The sequence below is a fragment of the Phytophthora infestans genome, genomic scaffold (genome assembly GCF_000142945.1).
Source record: "Phytophthora infestans T30-4 supercont1.19 genomic scaffold, whole genome shotgun sequence".
NCBI classification, from domain to species: domain Eukaryota; phylum Oomycota; class Peronosporomycetes; order Peronosporales; family Peronosporaceae; genus Phytophthora; species Phytophthora infestans.
In genome coordinates, this window is record NW_003303740.1 from 993,655 (window position 1) to 1,016,139 (window position 22,485).

Here is a 22,485-nt window from a genome sequence, read left to right on the forward strand (position 1 = left end):
GATTCGCCACACTCAAACGACTTGATCCACTTGCTGCAACCTTAACGCATAGTGAGTGAACGCTGTCATTTTCCACGCGAAATTGTTCATACGAGACGTACAGTATGTAAATGATTCAGAAAGACTTGTAAAAACTCGCGCGTGGAGAAAGGAATTTGTTTAAAAATCTCCGTGACATCATTTTCTGCTTTATCGTCCATTTGGCCAGCAGAAACAGCTTCCAGTAGTTGCTGACTGATATCAGCAGGAATGAGCGGCTCATACCGTTCGCCGAGTATCTGAGGCAAATACTTGTTAGCGTTAGAAAAAGATTTTTTTTAGCCGATTTAACTTTCCCACCTCTTTGACGACAGTAGCGATAGAGTGAGGACTGTACACGGACAAATCCGGCAGTTGATTGCATCTACAGAGACGAAGTACTTCTTGGCGCTCCAGTCCAACTCCAGGTTTACTGTAGAGGTCTTCTTCTTCGAGGTAGCTTTTATCTAGGAACTGCACCACACGAGCCAGTGTCGCCAGCATTGAAAGCGGGATCGGAGGGGCTGGGGATGCAGCTGCATCGGACGCCGTAGGATTGCTCTTAGTCTTTCGGAACGCTGTTCTCGGAGACAGCGCGGCTATCACCTTAATCCACGACCGATGTTTCATTTTTAAGTTTAAAAAGTTAACAGCCGACGCTTTGCAGTGCAGTAGAATAAGTTTTTGCGCCGTTATCTAGCACTAGAAATGCCTAGCATTCTTAAAGCTGTTTGTCGAAAAGCCTTCATAGTTGATATCCGGCCGAACACTCGTCGAACTCGCAGTTGATCTCCGCAGAGCGATAGACCCACGTGCCATCAGCACACATCTTGATGTCCCATTTGCATGCCTGATAACAATCAACAAGAGGTAAGTAAAAAACAATATTATAAATAATCTGATCGTACCTGCGGGTTGTCCTCTGACATCGCCGCTGGAGCAGCAGCAAACAGGAAGTAGCTCACTCCCAAGGCGACAAGAAGTGTGGCACTTGACACCGTCATGTTTTCTTCGCCAGCTCAGTAGAAAAGGCGACAGGAAAAAAAAAAGACTTCATACATATCCACTCTTTGTCTATTTTCCTCTTCAGTTTTCTATCCCACTGCAAGCAGCTCCAGGTCACCGCGTACTTGTCGAACTAGCTGCGCAACTTCCTCTTCGCCGGCGTGTTGCTGCTCCACCGCACGCACCAGTTTCTCAACTTCGCTGTGATGACGTTTGAAAGCTCCTGCCAGACTCGCTGTCCGCACAAGCTCTTGAAGCACACGCAACCTCCTTGTCAACGCAGCCACCTGTTGAGCCACCAGAAGTTCCTCCAAGAACGACGCAAAGATGTTCATCTCGCCAAGAGCCAAGGTCGATCCACAAGCCTCCAGTAACAATCGCTCCTGTTCGCGCGTATCAATCTCCTCTGGCGTCGTCGCCTGCTCCGATGCTGTAGCAGAGAAAGAGGTCATGACCTTGACACACAAACTCGTCAGCTCCTTCTCCATCTGCACGGGGATCTCCGAGCGCTGAGTCGGAGTCGCAGCCGACGACACACACGTGCGGTAAAGCAGCAGCAACGTGTGCAGCTCCGTCGCGTTCATCTCCTCACGAGCTTGAGCCTTGGCCAGCGTCGGCGTCAGAATCTTTGGCAAGGAACTGCCCAAGTTCATCGCAACAAACGTGTGGCACACGTGATCAACAAGTTGAAGCTGCTGACGCTGCTGGACAGCGTTCGATGCCACCGGAGCGAGCGCTGTGCTGACCAGGAAACTCACAATGTGCGCGAGATCCACAGCCTCACGTCGCTGGAACAGAATATCAACCAGGAAGCTCTTCGCTTCACAGTTTATACGCGAACTCTTGCAACAACTCGCCAGCGCACGCAGCAGCGACACAGGATACCGAGGAAGGTGATAGACGAGCGCCACGAAGGCGAGCTGGTCTGCTGCGCCCAACGCATCGAACCGGGTACGAGCCAACATTCTCTGCTTCTCGTCTTCACTCATGGACGCAGACGGCACCGCCGCGAGGTCGAAGAACGCTGACAAGTTCGCTAACACTCCGTCCATCTGGTCGCCAGTTGCGAACTCAGCAGGAAGCTGCTTGAGGATGGAGATCAAGGCCAGTAAGCTGCGTCGGCCGAGCTCCATGTGCTGCGGATCGAGTTGGCCAAGCAGATCTGCAAGACACACCACCCACTGCATCACCATGGGCCACGCCAGTTTGTAGCTCTGTCGTTGCTGGCCACGGAGCGCAATCTCGAGCTGCTCGACGGCGAATGTTGTGCAGCTACGGAAACTGACCGACTTGGGCGTACACAGCACGTAGAACTGCGTCACAGCGTCCAGTAAGAGCGTTCGTTCAGCGGCCGTCTTGTCGATATCTTCACTACGTTGCGAAGCCGACGCCAAGATGAGTGTCACCACTTGTAGAAGAGGCTGGAGCACGTTCTGCATGCTGGCCACAGCACGCAGCTCGGCCGTCTCCTTGTACTTGGCCAGCGTGGTAACGACATAGGAGCACACACGCGCGTCCAACGCCTCCTCCTTGTCGGAGCCACGCGTCAACGCGGGAAGACCAAGATACTCACAGGCCAACTTAGCGAGCGCTGCGTTCATCCCATGCCATCTCGAAAGCCCCTGACCATCAGCAGCAGCGAGCGTTGCACTGGCACTCGGTAGCATGGGGAAACTCTCCGGAGCCAGAAGTTCCTCGCGTAACCTTAACGCGGCCTGGAAGAAGTCGCTCTTCTTCGTGTCGTCCTCGGTACTATTCAGTCTATCGGTATTAGCGCCAACCACAGCAGTTGTGCACTCCACAATGTACTTCATGTGCTCCACATGGACGTCCGAAAGTGCGTCGGTGCTTCCTTCCAGACACTCCAGCCACAGATCCAGTAGAGCTGGTAGCAACGCCCGTACTTTGTCCTGCCATGAAGCACTCGCCTTCTCTCCAGAGCTGGTAGTCACGGACGCGGCCGCAAACATACTGAGCGTAAGAAGCTGCGGGGTGGGGAACAGCAGTAGCGTCTTGGTCGTCGGGACCGGAGCCGACCGGGTCGTGTCCATCTTCCCATTCTGGTGGCCAACGCTTAGAGATAATATCAATTTATGCAGCACCTTGAGCGCCGAGAATCTCAGTGTCAGAGCTCCTGACGGCGTCTTTGGCTTCTTATTTTTCTGCTTGGCCTTGCTGCTTTTCCGGCCATTGGCTCCTTTCTTAATGGCCGCACTCGACGAGTCCGTGCCCAGTAAATAAGTCGTATGTGTTCATCATCCGGATACCTTGTGTCTGTGCGGCACAAATCAAATCCCTGAAGTTCTCTAGTAGTCTGGCCAAGGCCTCACGTCCTGCATCCTCGCGTAGCAGCTCGGGCGCGTCGTCCACCAGCTCGTCAATAGCTTTGAGTGCGTCCTGCCGCACACCTATTTGCAAATGGGTCAGGCCACTGCATAGATAAGTGGCCACGAGGGTGGCGAAGGGGGCTAGCGCACTGCGAAGAACTGGTAGTATGGCCTTCCATGCCTGCACCGCGGCCTCGCGCACCACGGCCTCCTCGTCCAGCAGTGTAGGCAAAAAGCGCTCCAGCAGCACCGAAGCGTTGGCCCGAAGGTTGGCTGCTGTGGCCTGCGCGGCCAGCTCCTTAATACCCTGTAGCGCGCGCTGCCGTACATGCGCGTTGTAGTGGCCCGCCTGTTGCAGCAGTTCTGGTAGTGCCTGACGCCGGTGGGTTAGTTGCGCCGCGCCGGCCTTATCCTGTAGTAGTGACTGTTCCAGCAGGTTAATGCGTCGCGAGGTGATGCCCACGGATGTCACATTCGCTGCTGGCGTAGCCCGCCGGCCGACCTTGCGCTTGGGCCGCTTGAAGTCCGCCGGCTTCTTCTTCGACTTGGTGGCGATTGCAGCACGGACCATCGAGACGATTGGGTAATGTGTTTTTGGCTGGTCACTATCTCCAGAGGGATGAGTGGCTAAAATTGGGTGTAATTGGGAAAGGGGATTGGAGGAAACTCAAAACTCAGCTAGGAAATGTCAAAAAATGTTGGATGAGAAGCGATCAAGTACACGTAAACTGAAACAAGTTAATTGTACATGAGCAAAATATCGCTGGATTACGATGTTATCGATTGTACTTCGCTATCATAGAGCTAAAAGTTCGTTGGCATAGTTGCTGCAGTCTAAGCGCAGACCTCACCATCAGCATTGGCCATGTCCATGACCCAGTAGTGCTTGTACAGCTTGGTCTTGTCGTAGGCGTAACCAGGGCCGATGAACTTTAAGTCGCTGAAGAGGTACGCGCTTGAAGATTTGATCCAAGTGGCCACCACAGCGTCCGCGCTGGCCTGACCGGCAGCGGCGAGCTCTGCAGACTGTTCGGGGTAAATGTCCTGAGCTTTGTACCGCGACGTAGGAGTGGAGCCGTCCGATCCACGAGTGCTGACCTTGTTATTCTTGGCGTTGTCGTCCGCAAGAATCTGCGCCGCCTTGGCAAGCTTTGAGTTGATGCAGACGGGCTTTAGACCCTTCTCCGCCCGCTTAGCGTTCACGACGTTAAGGAGCTTGGTGCTGAAATCGGCCACTTGCAGCTCGCGGGCAACGTGGCTCTCCGTATTGGCATTGGTCGCCCCGACGAGATAAACTAGTGCTAGCGCGAACAGCCCTTTAATGTTCATAGTGTTGCTTGCTTCTTGTCGTCTTGTAGGTTCTTGATTTCCGTTGCAAATTGGAAAGTAAGAAGGGCGCTCGTTTCCTGTGACCAAGTTACCTGCAGTTTGTTGTTCAACAAGAGGGATGCAGATTTCATTTTGGCAAAGCCCGTGATTTCCTGCAATATTTTGTGGCAAGATGGGAAACTCTCTATGGGTGATCCCTATGGCGGCCCAGTACATGTACAGTACTGTTATTATACAAGTTGCGTTATGTCAAGATAGTACAGTAAGTTATGGAGCATAACACACCGAAACCAACGTTGAAGTGAAGACGATGTGCAAAGCGCAAGCTGCGCTTTTAATAGTATTAGTAATTTTAGAGCGGACGAAAAAATACTATGCGCTGTACTCTAAATTAATACTCGCGGATACTAATATAATCCACTAATAGTGGTTCTGAAGGTACGAAGGTTTCGTAAGCCAATCAAATCAAACCTTCATTGTTCAACTGTGAGCAGCGTGTGCAGGGGCTACTGACAGTCACAGCCAGTGACTTCATTGGTAAGTGAGCGCTGAAGGTGAGAATGGGGCGATCTCTACGAGCAGCGCTGCTGCTGCACCTACAGCACTCAGCTCTAAGCTATCTACTTTTGTTGGGAATCGCACTCACTCCAAGACCACACGCTCTCAGCAAACAACAAAGAAAAAGATTGATTGATTTTACACCTTGGCGATTTCTCGCCCTGTCCTTCTGATTCTCGCCGCCTCGCATACAACGGTCTGATACCTGCTCCATTGTTCAACTACAAGAGCCGCAGACTTACACTTCAACATGCCTCCCTCGAAGCATGGCTTTGACAATGCTCCGCATCATTAACACCGGTACCAACACCTGTCAATCTCAGTAGCTGGTGGAGCCGAGTTTTATCTAGCGGCTTGGTGAGCGTATCTGCTGGGTTGTCTGTCCCCTTCACTTTGTAAAACTCAACCGCCTCCTTGTCGATTTGTTCACGCACATAGTGCCACCTCAGTTCAATGTGTCTGGTACGCCGACTGTAGCTAGAATTCACGGCCATGATCAGTGCAGCTTGGCTATCAATACCAATACGTAGCTTAATCATTTGTTTTAAAATGATCTCTTGCAGTATGTTGCTTTCAGCTGCTGCTTCCATTGTGGCCTCATAAGAGGCAACATATTCAGCCTCAGCAGTAGAAAGAGCAACAATGCTCTGTCGTCTCGACATCCACGAAACCGCGCCTCCAGCTAGCGTAAAGATAAATCCAGTAGTGCTCTTCCGGGTTTCAGGGTCGTTAGCCCAGTCACTATCACAGAAGCCCTCGAGCACAACAGAATCGCTTTCATCGTTCTGTCGATTGTACGTGATTCCGTAATTTGTAGTGCCAACCAAGTAGCGTAGAACTCGCTTCATAGCACCCACGTGTTTGCTAGATGGATTGGATACGAACCGACTTAGCTGTCCCAATGCATACGCCAGGTCCGGTCGAGTGCTGGTAGCCAAATACATGAGCATTCCAACTGCCTTGCGATATGGAAAACTTGTATCACTATCGTGATTTTCAGCCAGGGGAGCAAATCTAGCATTTACTTCCATCGGATTTCCCACCGCGTGAGCTCCACCATACCCAAACTCAGCCAAAATCTCATTAGCATACTTGTTCTGACAAATAGTGATATGATCCGAAGTTTGCACTACTTCAACACCCAAGTATTGAGTCATTAAACCTTGGTCTTTAATCCCGTACGCATCATCCAACTCTTTGAACAGTGAACCTTTGCTTGCTTCATCATTTGTGGCAACGAGGATATCATCCACGTAGATGAGTAATAGCATGACAGTCCCTCCTTTAAACCGAAAGTACAGGCATGGTTCTGTCATCGAGCGCTGGTACTCATGGTTCAATAGCCACGTGTTTAGCTCCGAATTCCACTCTCGACCAGACTGTCTTAATCCGTACAGAGCCTTCACAACGGCGTATATGTGTCCACTTATCTGGCATGGATAGCCATCAATAGACTTCAGGTACTGTCGAATACTTAGTGTCGCGTTTAGATATGCTGTGTTGATATCACCCCCATAGACCTGTAGATGCAGCACTGCAGCCAATGCTAGCAGCAGTCGAAACGATGACATCCTAGCCACGGGCGCAAAGTTCTCGCGAAAATCGATCCCAGGTCTCTGATAGTTTCCGAGCGCTACTATCCGAGCCTTAAAACGAATCACGTAGCCCTCATGATCAGATTTCAAAGCATACACCCACTGCGTGCTAATTGGCTTAGCATCTTCCGGGACTTCCTCTTCAGGAATCTCCACAATAACGCCTTTCGCTTTGAGTGCAGCCATTTCTTCCATTTCGGACAATAACCAGAAATCTGCACACTTCGATCGTCTGGCTTCGCGCCGGCTCCTAGGTATTTTCACGTCACTTGCCCTAATAGGCTTGCCGCTCTTGTCTTGCACTCGCGAGATTTTCTGGGTCATGTTTACCACATAATCGTCCAGATACCGTGGACGACGACGCTCATAAACTCACGAATTCCAGTACGCGTACGCTTAGGCTCCGCCTTTTCAGCACCGCGTTCGACCCTCAGTTCCTCCGAAGTCGTCTCATCGCGCTGTGCTCGCTTTCTGTCCCGCATTCGATTGATCAAGCTACTGGCGTCCACCGTTTCTGTCATCATCTCCACGTTTTCGTTTTGCTCACCAGCACTGCTTGTAGTGAAGACACTTGCTATCGTCACTTCATCTTTCCCATCCATCGCATCCAGCACTACCTCACTATCGATCTCTGAGTTCACCTCTTCCACACTAGCTTCCGATTCGCACAGTACAGTGGTAGATTCATTTCCATCACAAACACCAGTATCCTGTGTATCACATACTCCAGTCCGACTTGGGTTTTGCTCATCAAGTCCACTCTTTTTCTCGGTGTAACATTGTTCACAAGTCTTAGCTGTCTTACTTGTCATCTCATCGGCAATAGTTACTCCGACTTCAGTACCGTTTACTGCAGCACTTGGTTCATTGAGTGTTTGTTGACTGCGCTCACGCTCACAAACATCATGACCAGCCGTGGTGTTTTCGCCCTGAGCTTCACTTTCATATTGAGTATATAGACTATTTGCACCAACAGCATCAGCCTCGAGGACATCTTCTGCAACGTATTTGCCTCCCTCGAGATCCAATGTGTCCAACATTATGGTCTCGTCTACTTGTAACTCACTTGCAGAATGTGTATCAGCATCTAGAATCATTGTAGTCATTTCTTCATCACTACCATCCATTTTGCTGGTCTCATCAGCTTGCGAAATCTGCATCCTCAAGATCGACCTCGTGTCGATCACGATACAGTACATCTTCAGCCACTCGCAAGTCCGGGACAAACTTGACTGTCCTTTCTTCCGGAAAGAATACTTTGCATCCGACCACATCCTCTGTGTAGCCTAGAACGAATCCTATTCTTGCGTTGTCGTGAGGCTTACGTCGCCCAGGTGTCACTGGCACGTGGACATACGCCAATGATCCAAATGTGCGAATGTGGTGTAGATCAGGTTTGAGGCTAAACATCTTCTCATAAGGAATTCCCTGCGTACCCATGTTGTACACTCGATTCTTGATGTATACCGCATTGCGCATAGCCTCAGGCCACATATTGCGTGGAAATCCAGCGTGGGTCATCATAGACTTAGTCATTCCGACCAAGGACTGATGAGTTCTCTCGCAAAGATTCAATTGGGAGCATCGTGGACCAACCTTGATATGTTCAATACCATACGCTTTGTACCAGTTCTCGATTTCACCATTTACAAACTCCCCGCCCTTATCAGTCAGTACTTGCTAAACTCTGCACACGCACTGTCCTTCGCCACTAATTTCTCGACCTGCTTGGCGTTCTGCCCATAGAATGTACTCTTTAATGTGCTTGTTCACAACTTGATTCGACTTATTTATCAGCATGTGAGCAGTCACAAAGCGTGAGTATCCATCCATGAGAATTAGGGGAACTTGAAGAACAACATGAACATGATTACGCGGTGGAGACTGCTTCGTAGTTAGTACCATTTCCCTTGCTTGGGATTAGCAAGTCAGCGTAGACAATTTGATTTGGCTTCTTGAGCCCACGTTCAAGCTTCTTGCGATGCGCTTTCTGCTTTTGCTTGCCAATATGACAGGCGTCACAAGTGTCTTGCTGGCGCTGAGTCAGCATCATGCCACGCACAAGACCTTTATCTACCATCGTCTTCAAATACTTGGGGCACGTATGAGCAAGCCGTTCATGCCAGAGTGTCAACGATGCGACTCCCTCAGCTATCGTGAAATTGCAAGACGGTTGGTCTTGTGGTATAACAACTCCACTGTCAGTAGGATGAGTCACGTGGAACCCCCACGTCGCTTCAAATGGAACGGCTACAGCAACAGTCTGACCCTCATCTTGGATCATGAAACTTCTTGTCTCACGATCATAGTCAAACTCTAATCCCTGTTCGGCCGCCAAACCGGGCGAGAGCAATCCATGCTCCGCTCCAGGTAGGTAGAAAACATCATTCAGGAACAACACTCTTTGGACCCCGTTCACTATTGTTATAAGCTGAACTGTGCCCACCCCAGCAAGTCGAGAAACAATCTCCGACGATACCCCATGCACACTCTGGGCCTGAGACGCATCTTCAGTGAAAGAGATGTAGAAGGATCGATTCCCGGTGATATGTGTGTTTGCGGCGGTATCGAAATACCATCACGCACCACCAGTATCCGTCTCCCCATCTTCCTTATCTTCCTTCTGAAGTTCGTCATCTTTATGATTATCAGAAGTATCTTCCACCTCGAAATCATCATGATGTCCCAGTGTTCCGGGTGCCGTAGTGACCATACTGATCTCTTCACCATCGATATCACCATTATACGATCGTGTGGTAGTCCTACGTATCGTCACATTTGTTCTCGGTTTCCTCTTTTGTTCAGTTTCTCCAGGATTTGTACCACTTTGTTTCTTTCCTCACTGTGGGCAATCCACCTTGAGATGCTCAGTACTACCACATATAAAGCACTTCTTGGGATACTTAATACTGTGCTTATATTGCTGCTGCTGATTATCCGTCTTGCCCTTCTCTTCTGTTTTGTTCGCAATGCCTTTATGTCCTCCGCGCTTTCCTCCACCGTTCTTACCATGAAATTCAACCTGTCTCGCCGAGGCTGCTCGAATCATCTTATGGAGTTTTGTAGGTGTGAATGCATCTGGATCTGCGCTGTAGCGAACTGCCGACTTCAAACTATCGAACTCTGCTTGAGAAGGAAGGCTTTCCAGCATCATCTCAACCATATCGATATCACTAACCTCGTACTGTAACATTTCCAGCTCAGTTCGAGTGTTAAACATCTTACACAAATGGAGATTGGCATCACCGCCAGGTGCCAGTTTTGAGTCCCACATTTCATTCATCAACCGGCGAATTCTGTGCACTTTGACTGTCTTATTTGTTTTGTTCTCAAACAAATCCACCAAGGCCTGCCAAATCTCCGTTCCTGACTTCTTGTCCCGTATTTGTTGTAGGATGTCGGATGAAACCGATGTACCTACCATACGCTTAATCTGAAGCTGTTTCCGGTCAAACTCAGCTTCACCTTCTGCCGTGGTGAGAGTTGAGCGCTCCAAACTACCGTCTGCAATGTTGATCATTTCCTTCTCACAGAATACTGTTTCCATTGCCCACTTGTAGGTTCTCCAATCCTTCCCGTCCAAGTTCTTGGGCACACCATCATTGTTGTACTTGAGAGGCTTCGACATCTTGTTTTCCGAGCGAGCGAGGAAGTCAATCGCGTTGGGCTCAGAACCCTGTTGGGAATCGCACTCACTCCAAGACCACACGCTCTCAGCAAACAACAAAGAAAAAGATGGATTGATTTTTAACCTTGGCGATTTCTCGCCCTGTCCTTCTGATTCTCGCCGCCTCGCATACAACGGTCTGATACCTGCTCCATTGCTCAACTACAAGAGCCGCAGACTTACACTTCAACAGCTTTGTGACCAGGGAAGCGAGAACGACGAAAACGAAGACGATATGTTCTACTGCGCGATAGTCTCCCACCGCTACCTGGGTCGTCCAGACGTCGTCAAAACTGGGAAATGGAGCCTGATTCAGGGCTCAGGGCATTTCTGCTTGAATCAACCAATCAAATTAAACCTTCTCCTAGTCGTTTGCACCAATAACACTATACCTTCACTTCTTTGCCAAACCTACCGAGTTTTCCGAGTAGGTTTTAGTTGAAAAAAAACAGGACAGGAAGGTTTGATGTGATTGGCTGTTCAAACCTACCTGCCAGCCGTGAGAACCACTAATATTGAAGTTAAGGGAGCATTACAGTCCATGTACAGAACAGCTTTCAAAATAGCTCAAAACTTTGGGGATCAACAACTGTCAGAAAAAGGGCTAAATCCGATGTCGGAACGAAGTATTCAGGGGTTAATGGTAACTCCAATATCGGTAAAGTTAATATTCTGAAAATATCACCTGTAGACCACTTAATATAAAAAATATTACCTAATATTTTCCTCTGAGACAATATAATATTATTAAATATTAGCTTAATATTAGTTAATACGATATTATGTTTTTTAAAGATTGCGTAATCGGGTTTAGTCCACCAATAATATGTCGTTAACTATCGACTAGCGGAAATATTACTAATCATAGTGAGGGGATCGAGTCCGGAACAATTGTGACGATGAGCTTTCTTCATGGCGTCACAACGATGCAGCGATCACCTTTTCACCCCGTCGTCTCCTCGACACTGCTGGGTTCACCATTTCGAAATTCCCCGAGCTGCAAAGATGAAGGTTACCTTCATCCTGTCCGTGCTACAGTAGTCGTCATCATGGTCATTGCCCTTGCAAGCGCCGAGCTTCCACATAATAACCCTCTCCTCGTAGACGAGAAATGTGACGGTGTCCGACAGCAACAAAGTGAAAACGTCAAGAAAGTTAATGAACTCGCCACCTCCGTGTTGAACAAGCTGACACCCGCGGCGCCTACGGTCGACTCGCCTCTACCCGACTCAGTATCTGATAAAATAGCACTCCGACGTCGTCGCCGATCTACGTAGAGGAATTAGGGTGTTGGGGTTTCAACACACTGCTTCCTCCTCAGGGTGGTTCTTAGCCACTGCCACGTGTGCCATGCCATGGCACTAGAAATTGAGCCATGGCATGGTGTGGAGTGACGGCAAGGCTGGCGTGCAGTGCTGGATGCATCAAGCAAACGTCGCAGCTTGCAGGCTTGTGAGACGCACCACGTGAGCGGGGCTAGTAGAGAATATGAACAAGTATCTTGATTCTACTCTATCCACTTTAAACAACTGCGGTTTTCGCCTGTGTTACAGTGAAATACCACAGATTTGGGTGCATTTTGAGAATTTCGTCACTGAATTTGCTTGTATGCGTTATGGTTGAAGGTATCAGAGGCTTTCTCAGCAAATTTAGACCCAATTAATGCTTCCCAAACGAAAGTGACGGCTGCATAGCGAACATGATATATTTGAAAGTCTTAAAAGCAAAACTGAACGCTTGATTATACCGGTGATGCTAAAATACACTCATATGCTCTCCCCATCTTTTCAATATCGGTGCTGTTGTGTTTCAACAGCAGTTGTTTCTCGGCTCGAGTGCTCTTTGTCTGCGCCCTTAAGTCGTTCATAACTTGAGAGCCTGTGGAAAATACACGTTCCTGAAAAGCTGTTGATGCCACTTTCCCAAGCCGAAGGCGCGCCATCGTTGCAATTACCGGATACTCTACCGCACCTATTTCTCGAAACCACTGGAGTAAGTCGATGTGCTTATGAAGCACGATGAGGCTCCAGCATATTTTTGCTGTCACCCAGCGAGAAGCTCATCCGTTTCAGTAACTCGCGGATTCCAAAGTGATTGATGCTGGCCATTGAAATTTGAACCAATTTCGAGAATATGATATTATTTATGTAAGGTTTTGAAGGACACTCTCGGACATGTGGTCCTTCTAAAATCGTACTTAATTGAGAAAATATCATAAAATATCATCTAGTATCTAGTATTTTTTGAATCGCCGAGTTAATATCAGAATATCATATTAGCTTTTGAAAATTTGAGCTACTATTAATATTTGATATTGAAAATTGTACTACTACTATAAAAAATATCATATCATATTTGGCTACCATTAGCCCCTGGAAGTATTGCATTATCCATCGGTAATCTATCCGTCATTTATTCAGAAAATCGATCTAAAGGACGACCTGTAGTTTTACAGTAAAAAAAGGTCTAAACCATTGTACTACTGCTCCTTTTACAGTATTTAAAAAAAAAAGACGAGATATTGGACAGCTTCTTTGATAGGCGAAAAGATGTTCCTACAGTACCGATATTGGTGTTGCATCCTCAACGCGATCTTACATGATAGCATTTAAGCAATTTATGCACAGGCCTCACCATTGGCGTTAGCGAGGTCGAGCACCCAGTAGTGTTTATATGTCTTGGTCTTGTCGTAGGCGTAGCCAGGGCCGATGAACTTGAGGTCACTGTATAAGTAAGCACTTGAAGACTTGATCCAAGTCGCCACGACCGCGTCTACGCTCGCTTGACCAGCGGCCACAAGCTCGGCCGACTGTGTTGTCTTGATTTTCTGAGCGCTGTAGCGCGACGACGGAGTCGAACCATCAGAGCCCTTGGTGGTGACCTTGTTGTTCTTGGCGTTATCACTCGCCAAGACTTGCGCAGCCTTTGCCAGCTTCGTGTTGATGCAAACCGACTTGAGTCCCTTCGCAGCACGCTTGGCGTTTACCGCATCAAGGAGCTTCTTGCTGAAGTCGGCGAACTGAAGCTCGCGATCTCCGTGCGCAGCAGTCTCAGCGCTAGTCATACCGACGAGTGCCACAAGAGCAAACGCTACAGTTCCTTGATGTTCATGGTGGTAGCTGGGTGTTTATTGTCGGTGGAAAAGGCGGTGTTGCAATTGCTGTGCAAATTGAAAAGTGAGCGATGGTTGGACTCCAACCTGGAAGGAGCCAACATTGCACAGCTTGTGATTTCTGTATAGGCCATCGAGATGAACTCTTTCGTAGAGTCTCTATGTCACTCCGGAATAATGCACCCACGAACAGTTGCAGCTGATCAATCATTCGACCTCGAACAGCACAAAAGATGACGCTCGAAGCTGGTACGTGTCCAGCTGGGTAGGTGATCCATAGAGTGTTGGCCCTCAGCATAAATTCAGGTACCTACAGTATCATGGTGGTCTTGAAGTTTTTTTTTATATTTACACATGTTAGCAACAGATCTCTGTCAATAATTTAAAATGAAATGAGTTGTCGAAGCGAAAGTCGCAAATTCAAATGTGAATTGAAGAATATTATGGATAACTTTGTGAAACTGGGAGCTGTGACCGACGTTGGAGGGAGGGTGAACAAGTATGGCATATTGTGATGTCTCTCAATATAAACTACTGGCATGAAAGGCATACAACTTAGAAAACCCATTAGCCATTCTTGGCTTTACTTGTATAAGGTTTTCAGTTGTGCTTTTCAGTACCCAGTAATGCTTGTACAACTTATTTCTGTCGTACTTGTAGCCCAGTCCGATGTACTTGAGGTCGCTGTACAAGTACGCACCGGCCGACTTGATTCGCGTGGCCACTGCTACGTCCTTGGCCCGCAGACACCATTTTTGGCTGACTTGGTGACCAAGTTGGTCGTCCTGATGATTTGCGTTGTAGCGCACTGTGGGCATCGATCCGTCCGACTTGGACTCCGAGCCGCGCGTGCTGATGGGGCTGTTCGGGGCCACGTCGTTTTCCAGAGCTTGCGACGCTGAGCTTGCTGCTGATGCAGACGACTTTAAATCTCTTCTCGGCACGCTTCGCGTTGACCGCGGTCACCAGTTTCCTGCAGCTTGCGCTCTACAATGTAAGCTTCCTGGACGGCTCCACCGTTGACGACACTAAAGATCAGGACAAGAGCGCGTGAAGAGAACATGTCATGTTTCGTCTATTTCATTTTACTGTAAACAGAACCTACAAGTATATCCGGTTATCCGAACGGCTCCGTACGGTAGGCCGAGGTCATCCGAAAAACACTGCTCTCCTGCTGATGCAACAGGAAAGCAGCTCAGGACAAGCCTAGCGTACGACCGCACCGTTCTGTAAATTACAGAAAAAAATATTCTTTGCTGGTTTTGATGCAGATCATAGAATTTATTTACAGTTTTAGTGCTGTAAATTACTTACAGTTCTGACCGTCCGTTTATACTTTACATTTCTCAGAAGAGAACACAAGGGGATTACTTGGGATGTGAAAGTCGACGATTTTCCCCATAAAGTACGAAATAAGAAGAAGGAGATGAAAGCCACTCGCTCGGCAACACGAATCCATGCCTGCGGTTTAAGATCCGTGTACGAAGCACGCGGGCGTAGACCCAGGAATAAACCTCGCTCGGTCCTACAGCCTATAGGACCGAGCGAGGTATATTATAGGGTTAATACCAGGAAGGTCTGGGTTCGGGTTTAGGAGGGTGATAGAATTCACGCCAAGTCCTCCACTTTTGGAAATTTGCAGGAAGGCGCGTGCGAGAAGACTCCGATGACATCCATAATGGATGTCCTTCCTCAGGAATGGATCCTCCCCTTGTGTCAATAGTCGAGGAATTAACTTTAGCAAGTAAATTGGGTCCAAAATGGAAAAAAAAAGTAAGGTTGACCAACCTACTTGTAAGTAGGTATAATAAGGAATAAGAAGTTGAGGGTTAGATCAGATATTAATACGTATTACAAGACGATGAAGCAACACAACAAAAAGTCATCGATGTAAGTAGGTTTATTAATCTATCTACGATGTCCGAGCGAGTCGCTTGCCCTGTTTGCGGTCGAGTTCTGTCAGCACATAGCCTCAGAAAGCATGTCGGTCGCCAAGTCTGCCTGGAGCAGCATGACCCGACTCTCAAGGCCCGCCGACTTCAGGAAGCTCGAGCAGCCAAGCTTGCTTACGATGGTCGATTTTCAAGAGCTCGTCGTGGGGCTCTCGAGCAGCTTGCGCTGCGGTTGGTCCAGCATCAAGATTCTCCACCCATCCAGGGCTCTACGAGCTCAGTTCCAGAAGCAGTACCATATCCTGTCGCGGAATTAAGAGAGTCGACACCAACAGAGCCCCCCTCTCCACCGCTTGAAGAACCTCCAGCAACAAGAAGATCGCGGCGTGTGCAGCCTGCGGCTCCTGTCATCATCGTAATATCTGATGACGATGATGACATGCCCCGCAGAGACGAGGATACTGCCACCTCCAACAACTGCCCCATTTGCTTGGGTGTCCTTGAGAATCCGGTAACCCCGCCAAATTGCCTACACGCTGCATGCAGAGATTGTATGTCAGCACTTGTCGCCCATGCACTCAGCGAGCAGAACACACCTCTGTGCCCGCAATGCCGTGGGGTTATTCAGATGTAAATTTCCTTGCCTTTTTTTATATAGCAGATCTCAATTTTAATTTTATAAGAAATTATATAAGTACCATTTTGAAATTAAATCTGAAAGCACCAAATATATTAACTGAATAGACATACAATACATAGATTATGAAAATTAATCAATCAGGTTTATATTTTTGGGTTTCTAAAAAAATCTAGGTCGTACGATCTTGCTCAGTTATTAATCGTACGATTTCGACCAAAAGTCTCAGCCGTACGAGTCGCACAGTTTAGCCTTTAGTATCTCTTTGGGTACAGCGCTCGAGACCTACTGTGTCATTGTAACTGTAGGTGTTACTGCGGATCCCGGTCTGTGTGATTTGCGTTTGTGCTTCGACGGAGGCCCCGGTTTTCGTCCTCGCTTGCCCAGTTCCTCTGGTGGCACATTAACCGCTGGAACGAAGAGATGATCGTCTCGTACAATTCTGCTTGAACTCACGCCCGGAACGAATTGGTGAAAATACGTTGAGCGATAGGTCACAGATGTGTGGTTGTCCCAGTCAAACAATTCAGTAATGTGCATGCCATGATACACGGCCGCTTTTAAGGCGTGAATGCATGGGAATTTTGTGTCTTGCCACCGTCTACATGTGCACTCCTTCTCAACCAAGTTTACCGTTCGCCACAAGTGAACGTGATCCAATCTCTGGCTGACGTCCGTAAAGCGCACCATATATTGGCCGCTCAAACAGGGAAGAATCTTAAGACTTTTTGAAACGGCAAGCATCTTTTTCAGGTTGTCCTTGTGGAATGGTGCCAGCTGGTCGTAAGATATTGAAGAGCTAGCATCGGTCTCATCCTCCTTTGCACAAGCCCCATCGGTATTTGAGTGTTGAAGCTCACCGACATTCTTGATTAAACGAGTAGTTTCTTTGCGGCGAGATGCGAAGAGTTCTACGACTTTCACGAAGTATTGCTCGAACGCGTTCATTGGGTATGCAGACCGACAAGCATTTCCAAGCCACTGGTTAGCCGATTCCGATAAATTGGAGGTAACCTCGTCATACGTCGGTTGCTCGTATATTTCGCTGAATGCATACGTGACCCAGTGTTCTTTCATAATCTTCCTCAGATACTCGGCTGCTTGAGGGCGTGTATCAGCCAGCTTTGAGCTGTAGAAGTCGTAATCTTTCTCGCATTCACTGCGTGCCATCTGAAAAATCAAGGCTCTCTCGCCAGGCGCCAGCGAGGAGGTTTTCTTTTCCACGTTCGTAATGACATGACGAACGCATACGCGATGACCACAACCAGGATACAATTCGGAAACTGCGGACAACAGACCCTTCTGTCGGTCCGATAGAAATGCAGGTTTCCAGGGCTCTCCACCAGATCCACCGATGGCTTCTTTCATGTGCTGTACAAACCAGCGCCAGTTCAGACCATCCTCTTGGTCGACCAATCCCAGCCCGAAAACAATTAAGTGGCCATTTAAGTCTTTAGCCGTAGCTAGGAGAAACACACCTCGCTTGTTCATTTCCTTTTTAAGGTGAGTTCCATCCAGACCAATGATACGACGACATGTCTGCAATGCCTTCAAACAGGAACTCGAAAAAAAACACGCTCGTTTGAAAACGCCGTTTGAATGTTTTTCAAAGCCATAGTGTGAACCAGGATTCTCTGTCGCCACAACAGACAGATATGACTCCAATTTCTGATAACTTTCTTCCATGTTTCCTTGTAATACATCCGTCAGCTGACGCTTGATCCGGGAAGCGGTCTGACGATTCGATTCAATGTTTTTGCTGAGAAGGAATTCGAGAATAGCTTTACCCTTCACGGATGCCCAGTCGTCGCTGTAGGCCGGAAGCATTTCGCGCTCAGCAATTCCGCGGATTGTCGCGAAAGACATATCACGGTTGTGCTGACGCAGACCTGATGTTGCTAGATCACCTTCCACGAATGAATCCCCTTGAAAACCAACGTGGCGGTAGTGGTCGTGAGCTATACACATCTTGGTAACTTTCCATTCGTCTCGAATTCCATACACCGTGATGAAAAATGGACAAGAGGGAGTTGTGCCAGGCGTCAGTTGCTGCTGACCGTTTAACACTTTGCACTCATATCTGGCATTACCCTCTTTCTTCATCTTGCGAAAGCTATTTGTCGCGACACGAATGAATAACCCAGCTCTACTAGCAAACTCTCGACATCGTTGTAGCAGTTCCGCTTTCGTTCCAAATGACTCTGGTGCAAGGTTATTCCCTCGATCGACAACGGATCCATACGTCTCAAGGTCGTTTCGTTCCAGACCCACGTTCAAGTCACTTCGTAGTAACCCCAGGTTTCGGAGAATTGAAACATCCTCCAGCTCAACACAACTAACGCGCAGCGATTCGTGACGATCAGGTGTTCTGCTCTTCGACTTTGATGCATTCGATTTCTCGGAAGTAGTGGTGCTAGGTACAGCCACATTCAACGGTGCAGGTGTATCGTCTCGACTCCTTGTGTTACATGACGTTAGCTGGTCTCTTGCAGATAATGGTGACACGTTTGCAGTCTCCGACATTTTGGCTTGGCTAACAGTGCACGTAATCAGTCTTTGCGAGAGCTCAAAAAATGATTAATGAAGGGTCGTGAGCACCTCGTCCTGGCAAGGCGATGGGGTTTAAAAACTGATTGGCCAGGAGAAGTTGCGAAACGGACTGGCTGTAGAACGGTCATGTCTTCTTTTAGCTCGATCAAGTGGACAATGTTTCCTGGGTGTGAGCTCCACTGGAAATACTAGGTAGTACCAACAGTAGCAATAATAAGTATGATCGTACGATTGGGCCTGTGTGGCCTTGTGCGAATCGTACGATATTACTTTTAAGACTTTGATATATGTTCTTAAATTTTAAACGGTCATTCTAAATTTGATTATTTGGTTTTAGCAATGATGCATTATATTTTTGGTGTCAATCTACTTATTTTTGAAAAACGCACCTACTTATTTTTCCATTTTGGACCCAATCTACTTGCTAAAGTTAATTCCTCGTCAATAGTCTCTGCCTTTCTCAGAAAAGGAATTGATAGCTCAGTAGAAGTAGAAGTTTCGAATGTTTAATAATAAAATCTGGTTCTCGTGTACAATACAGTACAGTACCATTAAACTTTCGCTGAGGCGTGGGTTCAGGCTGCAATACCGGTACTTTCCCAAAAGTTCCAAAAAATGGGTATCCTCGATAATACACTGTACCGTTTTCGCTTATGCTGCTTTGATACTGTTGGAGGGATATTTGCGCAGAGTTGTTAGGGCAGTACAGTACGGAGTGAGGACAAAAGTAGAGTGGTTTAGGCGGCCATAGTGGAGAGGAAGTCTTGAGTGTAGAAGGAGAAGACGCTTGTGGTGGACTTGGTAAAAGAAGAAGTGATGAATTATAGAGTCTGGTGTTCTGGTGGGGGAGTTACTCTCCACCAACCAGTCCAGTTATGTACGATTTCTCTATATGAAATAGTACAGTTATATTCCACTAGATAGTCATCATCACATCGGAGATGCTTACTTCGACAGATACCGGTTCATGTACAATACCGAAAATAGTTTTTAAACGACAGAACATGCCAAACACATGTATTTACTGTTTCAGCACACAGCAAATCATTTGACTTGACTTCTGTATAATTTTGACCTTCTGAGTGTCGCAATAAGACATAATCGACGATTAGAGGTCACAGCAGAAAAGGGACCAGCCGCGCTTCGCTTGGCTGGGCGCCCCCCGCGGTTCGCTGCGCTCGCAATATGGAGATAGAATGTTCTGGAAAGTGTAGTGCTCGGCTCGCTGGTGAGCTCAGCGCTGGGCCCGCCTCCGCAAATACCGCGCGGCCCTGCTTCGCGGGCTCTCCGCGCGGGTTTGCTGCGGCTACGCGCCTCGCACCCGCTCACCTTAGTTGGCGCCGCGGCTATGGCACCCACGTCGCCCAGCCCCGTGTGTGTTATCCCAGCGATGGACGTGTGTTTCTCCTATTTTCTCTTTTTAAACTTGCTGCTGCACTGAGTTTTTTTTTCGCCGAGGAATCAACGTTGCTTGAAGTTTTATTGGGATTTGCCGTTGACGTGGAGCTTCCACTCAGAAACTCTCAATGTACAGCATGATGATGTGATGAAAGGATTTATTGAGGGTTTTTTTTAGCTTCATGTCGGCAAGTCATGTGCACTAGGGGCAACCGTGAAAAATGATGCATTCACCAAATGGCCGCACTACATGTACATGTACCAACCTGTAAGCAGGAATCGTGGGCCAGGATATTAGTACAGTACAAGTACATGTATGCTTCCCATCAGTATTACGGCGCAGGTCCAATTTTGCACAAAAAATCATGAAATCATGGGCTTTGCAGGCCTGCGCAGTATCCACGACAGACCCGTGCCCCAGTGGGGGGAAGGGCTCTCTCGCCACGCTATGGATCCACTCATTTTTAATTTTGCGCTGCGCTTCACATCTCTCCTTCAAGAACAAGAATCCAAGAGCCTCTCACACGATGAACATCAAGGGGGTTTTCACGCTTGCGGTTGTCGCGCTTGTCGGTATGGCGAACGCCGAGACCGAGGACCATGTTGTTCGTGAGCTCCAGGTTGCTGACTTTAGTACCAAGCTCCTTAACGCTGTGAACGCCAAGCGCGCGGAGAAGGGCCTTGCTGCCGTGTGTATTAACACGAAGTTGGCTAAGGCGGCGCAAACTCTTGCGGACGACAACGCCAAAAACAACAAGGTCAGCACCAAGGGCTCGGACGGTTCTACTCCGACGACGCGTTACGACGCCCAGGGTATTGAAACAGCTCAATCGGCTGAGCTTGTTGCTGCCGGTCAGGCTAGCGCCGACGCTGTTGTCGCCACCTGGACCAAGTCGTCTGGCGCGTATGTGTACAGCGACTTCAAGTTCATCGGCCCTGGCTACGCCTACGACAAGACCAAGACGTACAAGCACTACTGGGTGCTCGACTTCGCCAACGCTGAGGGTGAGTCTTGCCAGTAAATCGGTACCCGAGCGATGCCTACCGAAACTATTCAGTCTGTAGAAAAGAAACTCAACGCGTGATGAAGGAGGCTGCTTTTGTTACTTTACAATAAGAAAAGATTTTGCACATGTACTTATCCGAGCCCCCCCCCCCCCTACCACGAAAAACGAAGCCTTGTTTGTCACTTCGGTGATTCCTGATTCAGGAAATTCTGATGATTGCAATCTGCTCGTAATCTTTTGATGTCTCCTCAATAAGCGTAGGAGTCGTCTGATAAATTTGTATAGGTAATCTGATGTTTTGTCTTTTATTTCTCCCATCCCTGTGATTCCGATATCAATATCAAGGGGTATATGAAGTCCAAGTAACGCTCATAGGGGGACACTGTACAGTACATGTATCTACAGTCGTGTTCTCGAACGGCCACCGATTGTTACACACGCTTCAACAACGGCAACTTCAGATTTGCCTCGTCACTGGGGCACTTGACAATGGATAGGCTTGCTACGTTGGTCTAATGTACTTCGACGCTGGCAGCGTAGCACAACCGACCACATCAATGTAGCATTTTGACTGCACCAAGGCCTCCTTCGGATGCTTGCATGAACGCAATGCCGGGGTACTTAAAGCACTGTCGTAACGCCGGAATCCTACGCCATTGCGTCTCTATCCATCTTCATCCAAGAAACGCATGCTTAGCTTTTTCAGAAGCGTACTTCCCCATCTGAAATTCGTTCTAGTGATCCTGAGCTTTGCATGTTGTGGAGTGCGTTTCTTTTCAGTGCAGCTATAATGTATAAGTCCTCACGGTTCCGCTCCTTGCATGCCGCTCTGAAAGCCCCTCCGACTTCTCTATTCATTCTCCAAATTGCAGCACAATACCAACTCTCCTCCACCACTCCAAGACAAGTACAAGAATCGTCATGAAGGCTTTCCTCGCACTCGCTCTCGTGGCTCTCGTCAGCTCGGCCGATGCTCAAGTCGCTGACTACAGCTCCAAGATGCTGAGCGCCGTCAACGCCAAGCGCGCCGAGAAGGGCCTTGCCGCTGTGTGCATCAACACCAAGTTGGCTGCTGCCGCTCAGGTCCACGCCGAGGACATGGCCACGAACAATTTCATCGGTACGTCCAGCACGGACGGATCCGGCCAGCTGGAGCGCCTTGAGGCGCAGAATTTGACTGTGACCGCCGCTGCCGAGCTCGTTGGTGCCGGCTACACGTCTGTGAATAGCGTGGTGGCTGCTTGGCTCAAGGCCTCGAGCGACTACATCTACGCCGACTACCCGTTCATCGGGCCCGGCTACAAGTACGACAAGACCAAACAGTATAAGCACTACTATGTGCTCGGTCTCTCGGACGGTGAGGGCGAGTCCTGCGCCTAGATCGTTTAGT

General features: G+C 48.4%; 5 protein-coding genes across 5 annotated transcripts; 2 read left to right on the forward strand and 3 right to left on the reverse strand.

Annotated features, from left to right (window-relative positions):
- Positions 1–1,112: 1,112 nt before the first annotated feature.
- On the reverse strand, positions 1,113–3,921 carry PITG_11057 (uncharacterized protein; the record flags this gene model as incomplete). Its single annotated transcript, XM_002901795.1, has 4 exons — positions 1,113–2,753; positions 2,805–3,035; positions 3,096–3,185; positions 3,244–3,921. The coding sequence occupies 4 exons, from the start codon at positions 3,919–3,921 to the stop codon at positions 1,113–1,115; spliced, it is 2,640 nt and encodes an 879-aa protein (XP_002901841.1).
- A 263-nt stretch (positions 3,922–4,184) lies between these two features.
- PITG_11058 (uncharacterized protein) lies at positions 4,185–4,679 on the reverse strand (the record flags this gene model as incomplete). The annotated part of the gene is made up of 2 exons (XM_002901796.1): positions 4,185–4,592; positions 4,647–4,679. 2 exons carry the CDS (start codon positions 4,677–4,679, stop codon positions 4,185–4,187), a joined length of 441 nt encoding a protein of 146 aa, XP_002901842.1.
- Positions 4,680–13,116: 8,437 nt separating this feature from the next.
- Positions 13,117–13,610, reverse strand: PITG_11059 (uncharacterized protein; the record flags this gene model as incomplete). The annotated part of the gene is made up of 2 exons (XM_002901797.1): positions 13,117–13,504; positions 13,594–13,610. 2 exons carry the CDS (start codon positions 13,608–13,610, stop codon positions 13,117–13,119), a joined length of 405 nt encoding a protein of 134 aa, XP_002901843.1.
- Positions 13,611–20,565: 6,955 nt separating this feature from the next.
- Positions 20,566–21,225, forward strand: PITG_11060 (uncharacterized protein; the record flags this gene model as incomplete). Its single annotated transcript, XM_002901798.1, has 1 exon — positions 20,566–21,225. The coding sequence occupies one exon, from the start codon at positions 20,616–20,618 to the stop codon at positions 21,108–21,110; it is 495 nt and encodes a 164-aa protein (XP_002901844.1).
- A 791-nt stretch (positions 21,226–22,016) lies between these two features.
- PITG_11061 (uncharacterized protein) lies at positions 22,017–22,475 on the forward strand (the record flags this gene model as incomplete). Its single annotated transcript, XM_002901799.1, has 1 exon — positions 22,017–22,475. One exon carries the CDS (start codon positions 22,017–22,019, stop codon positions 22,473–22,475), a length of 459 nt encoding a protein of 152 aa, XP_002901845.1.
- Between the last annotated feature and the right edge of the window lie 10 nt (positions 22,476–22,485).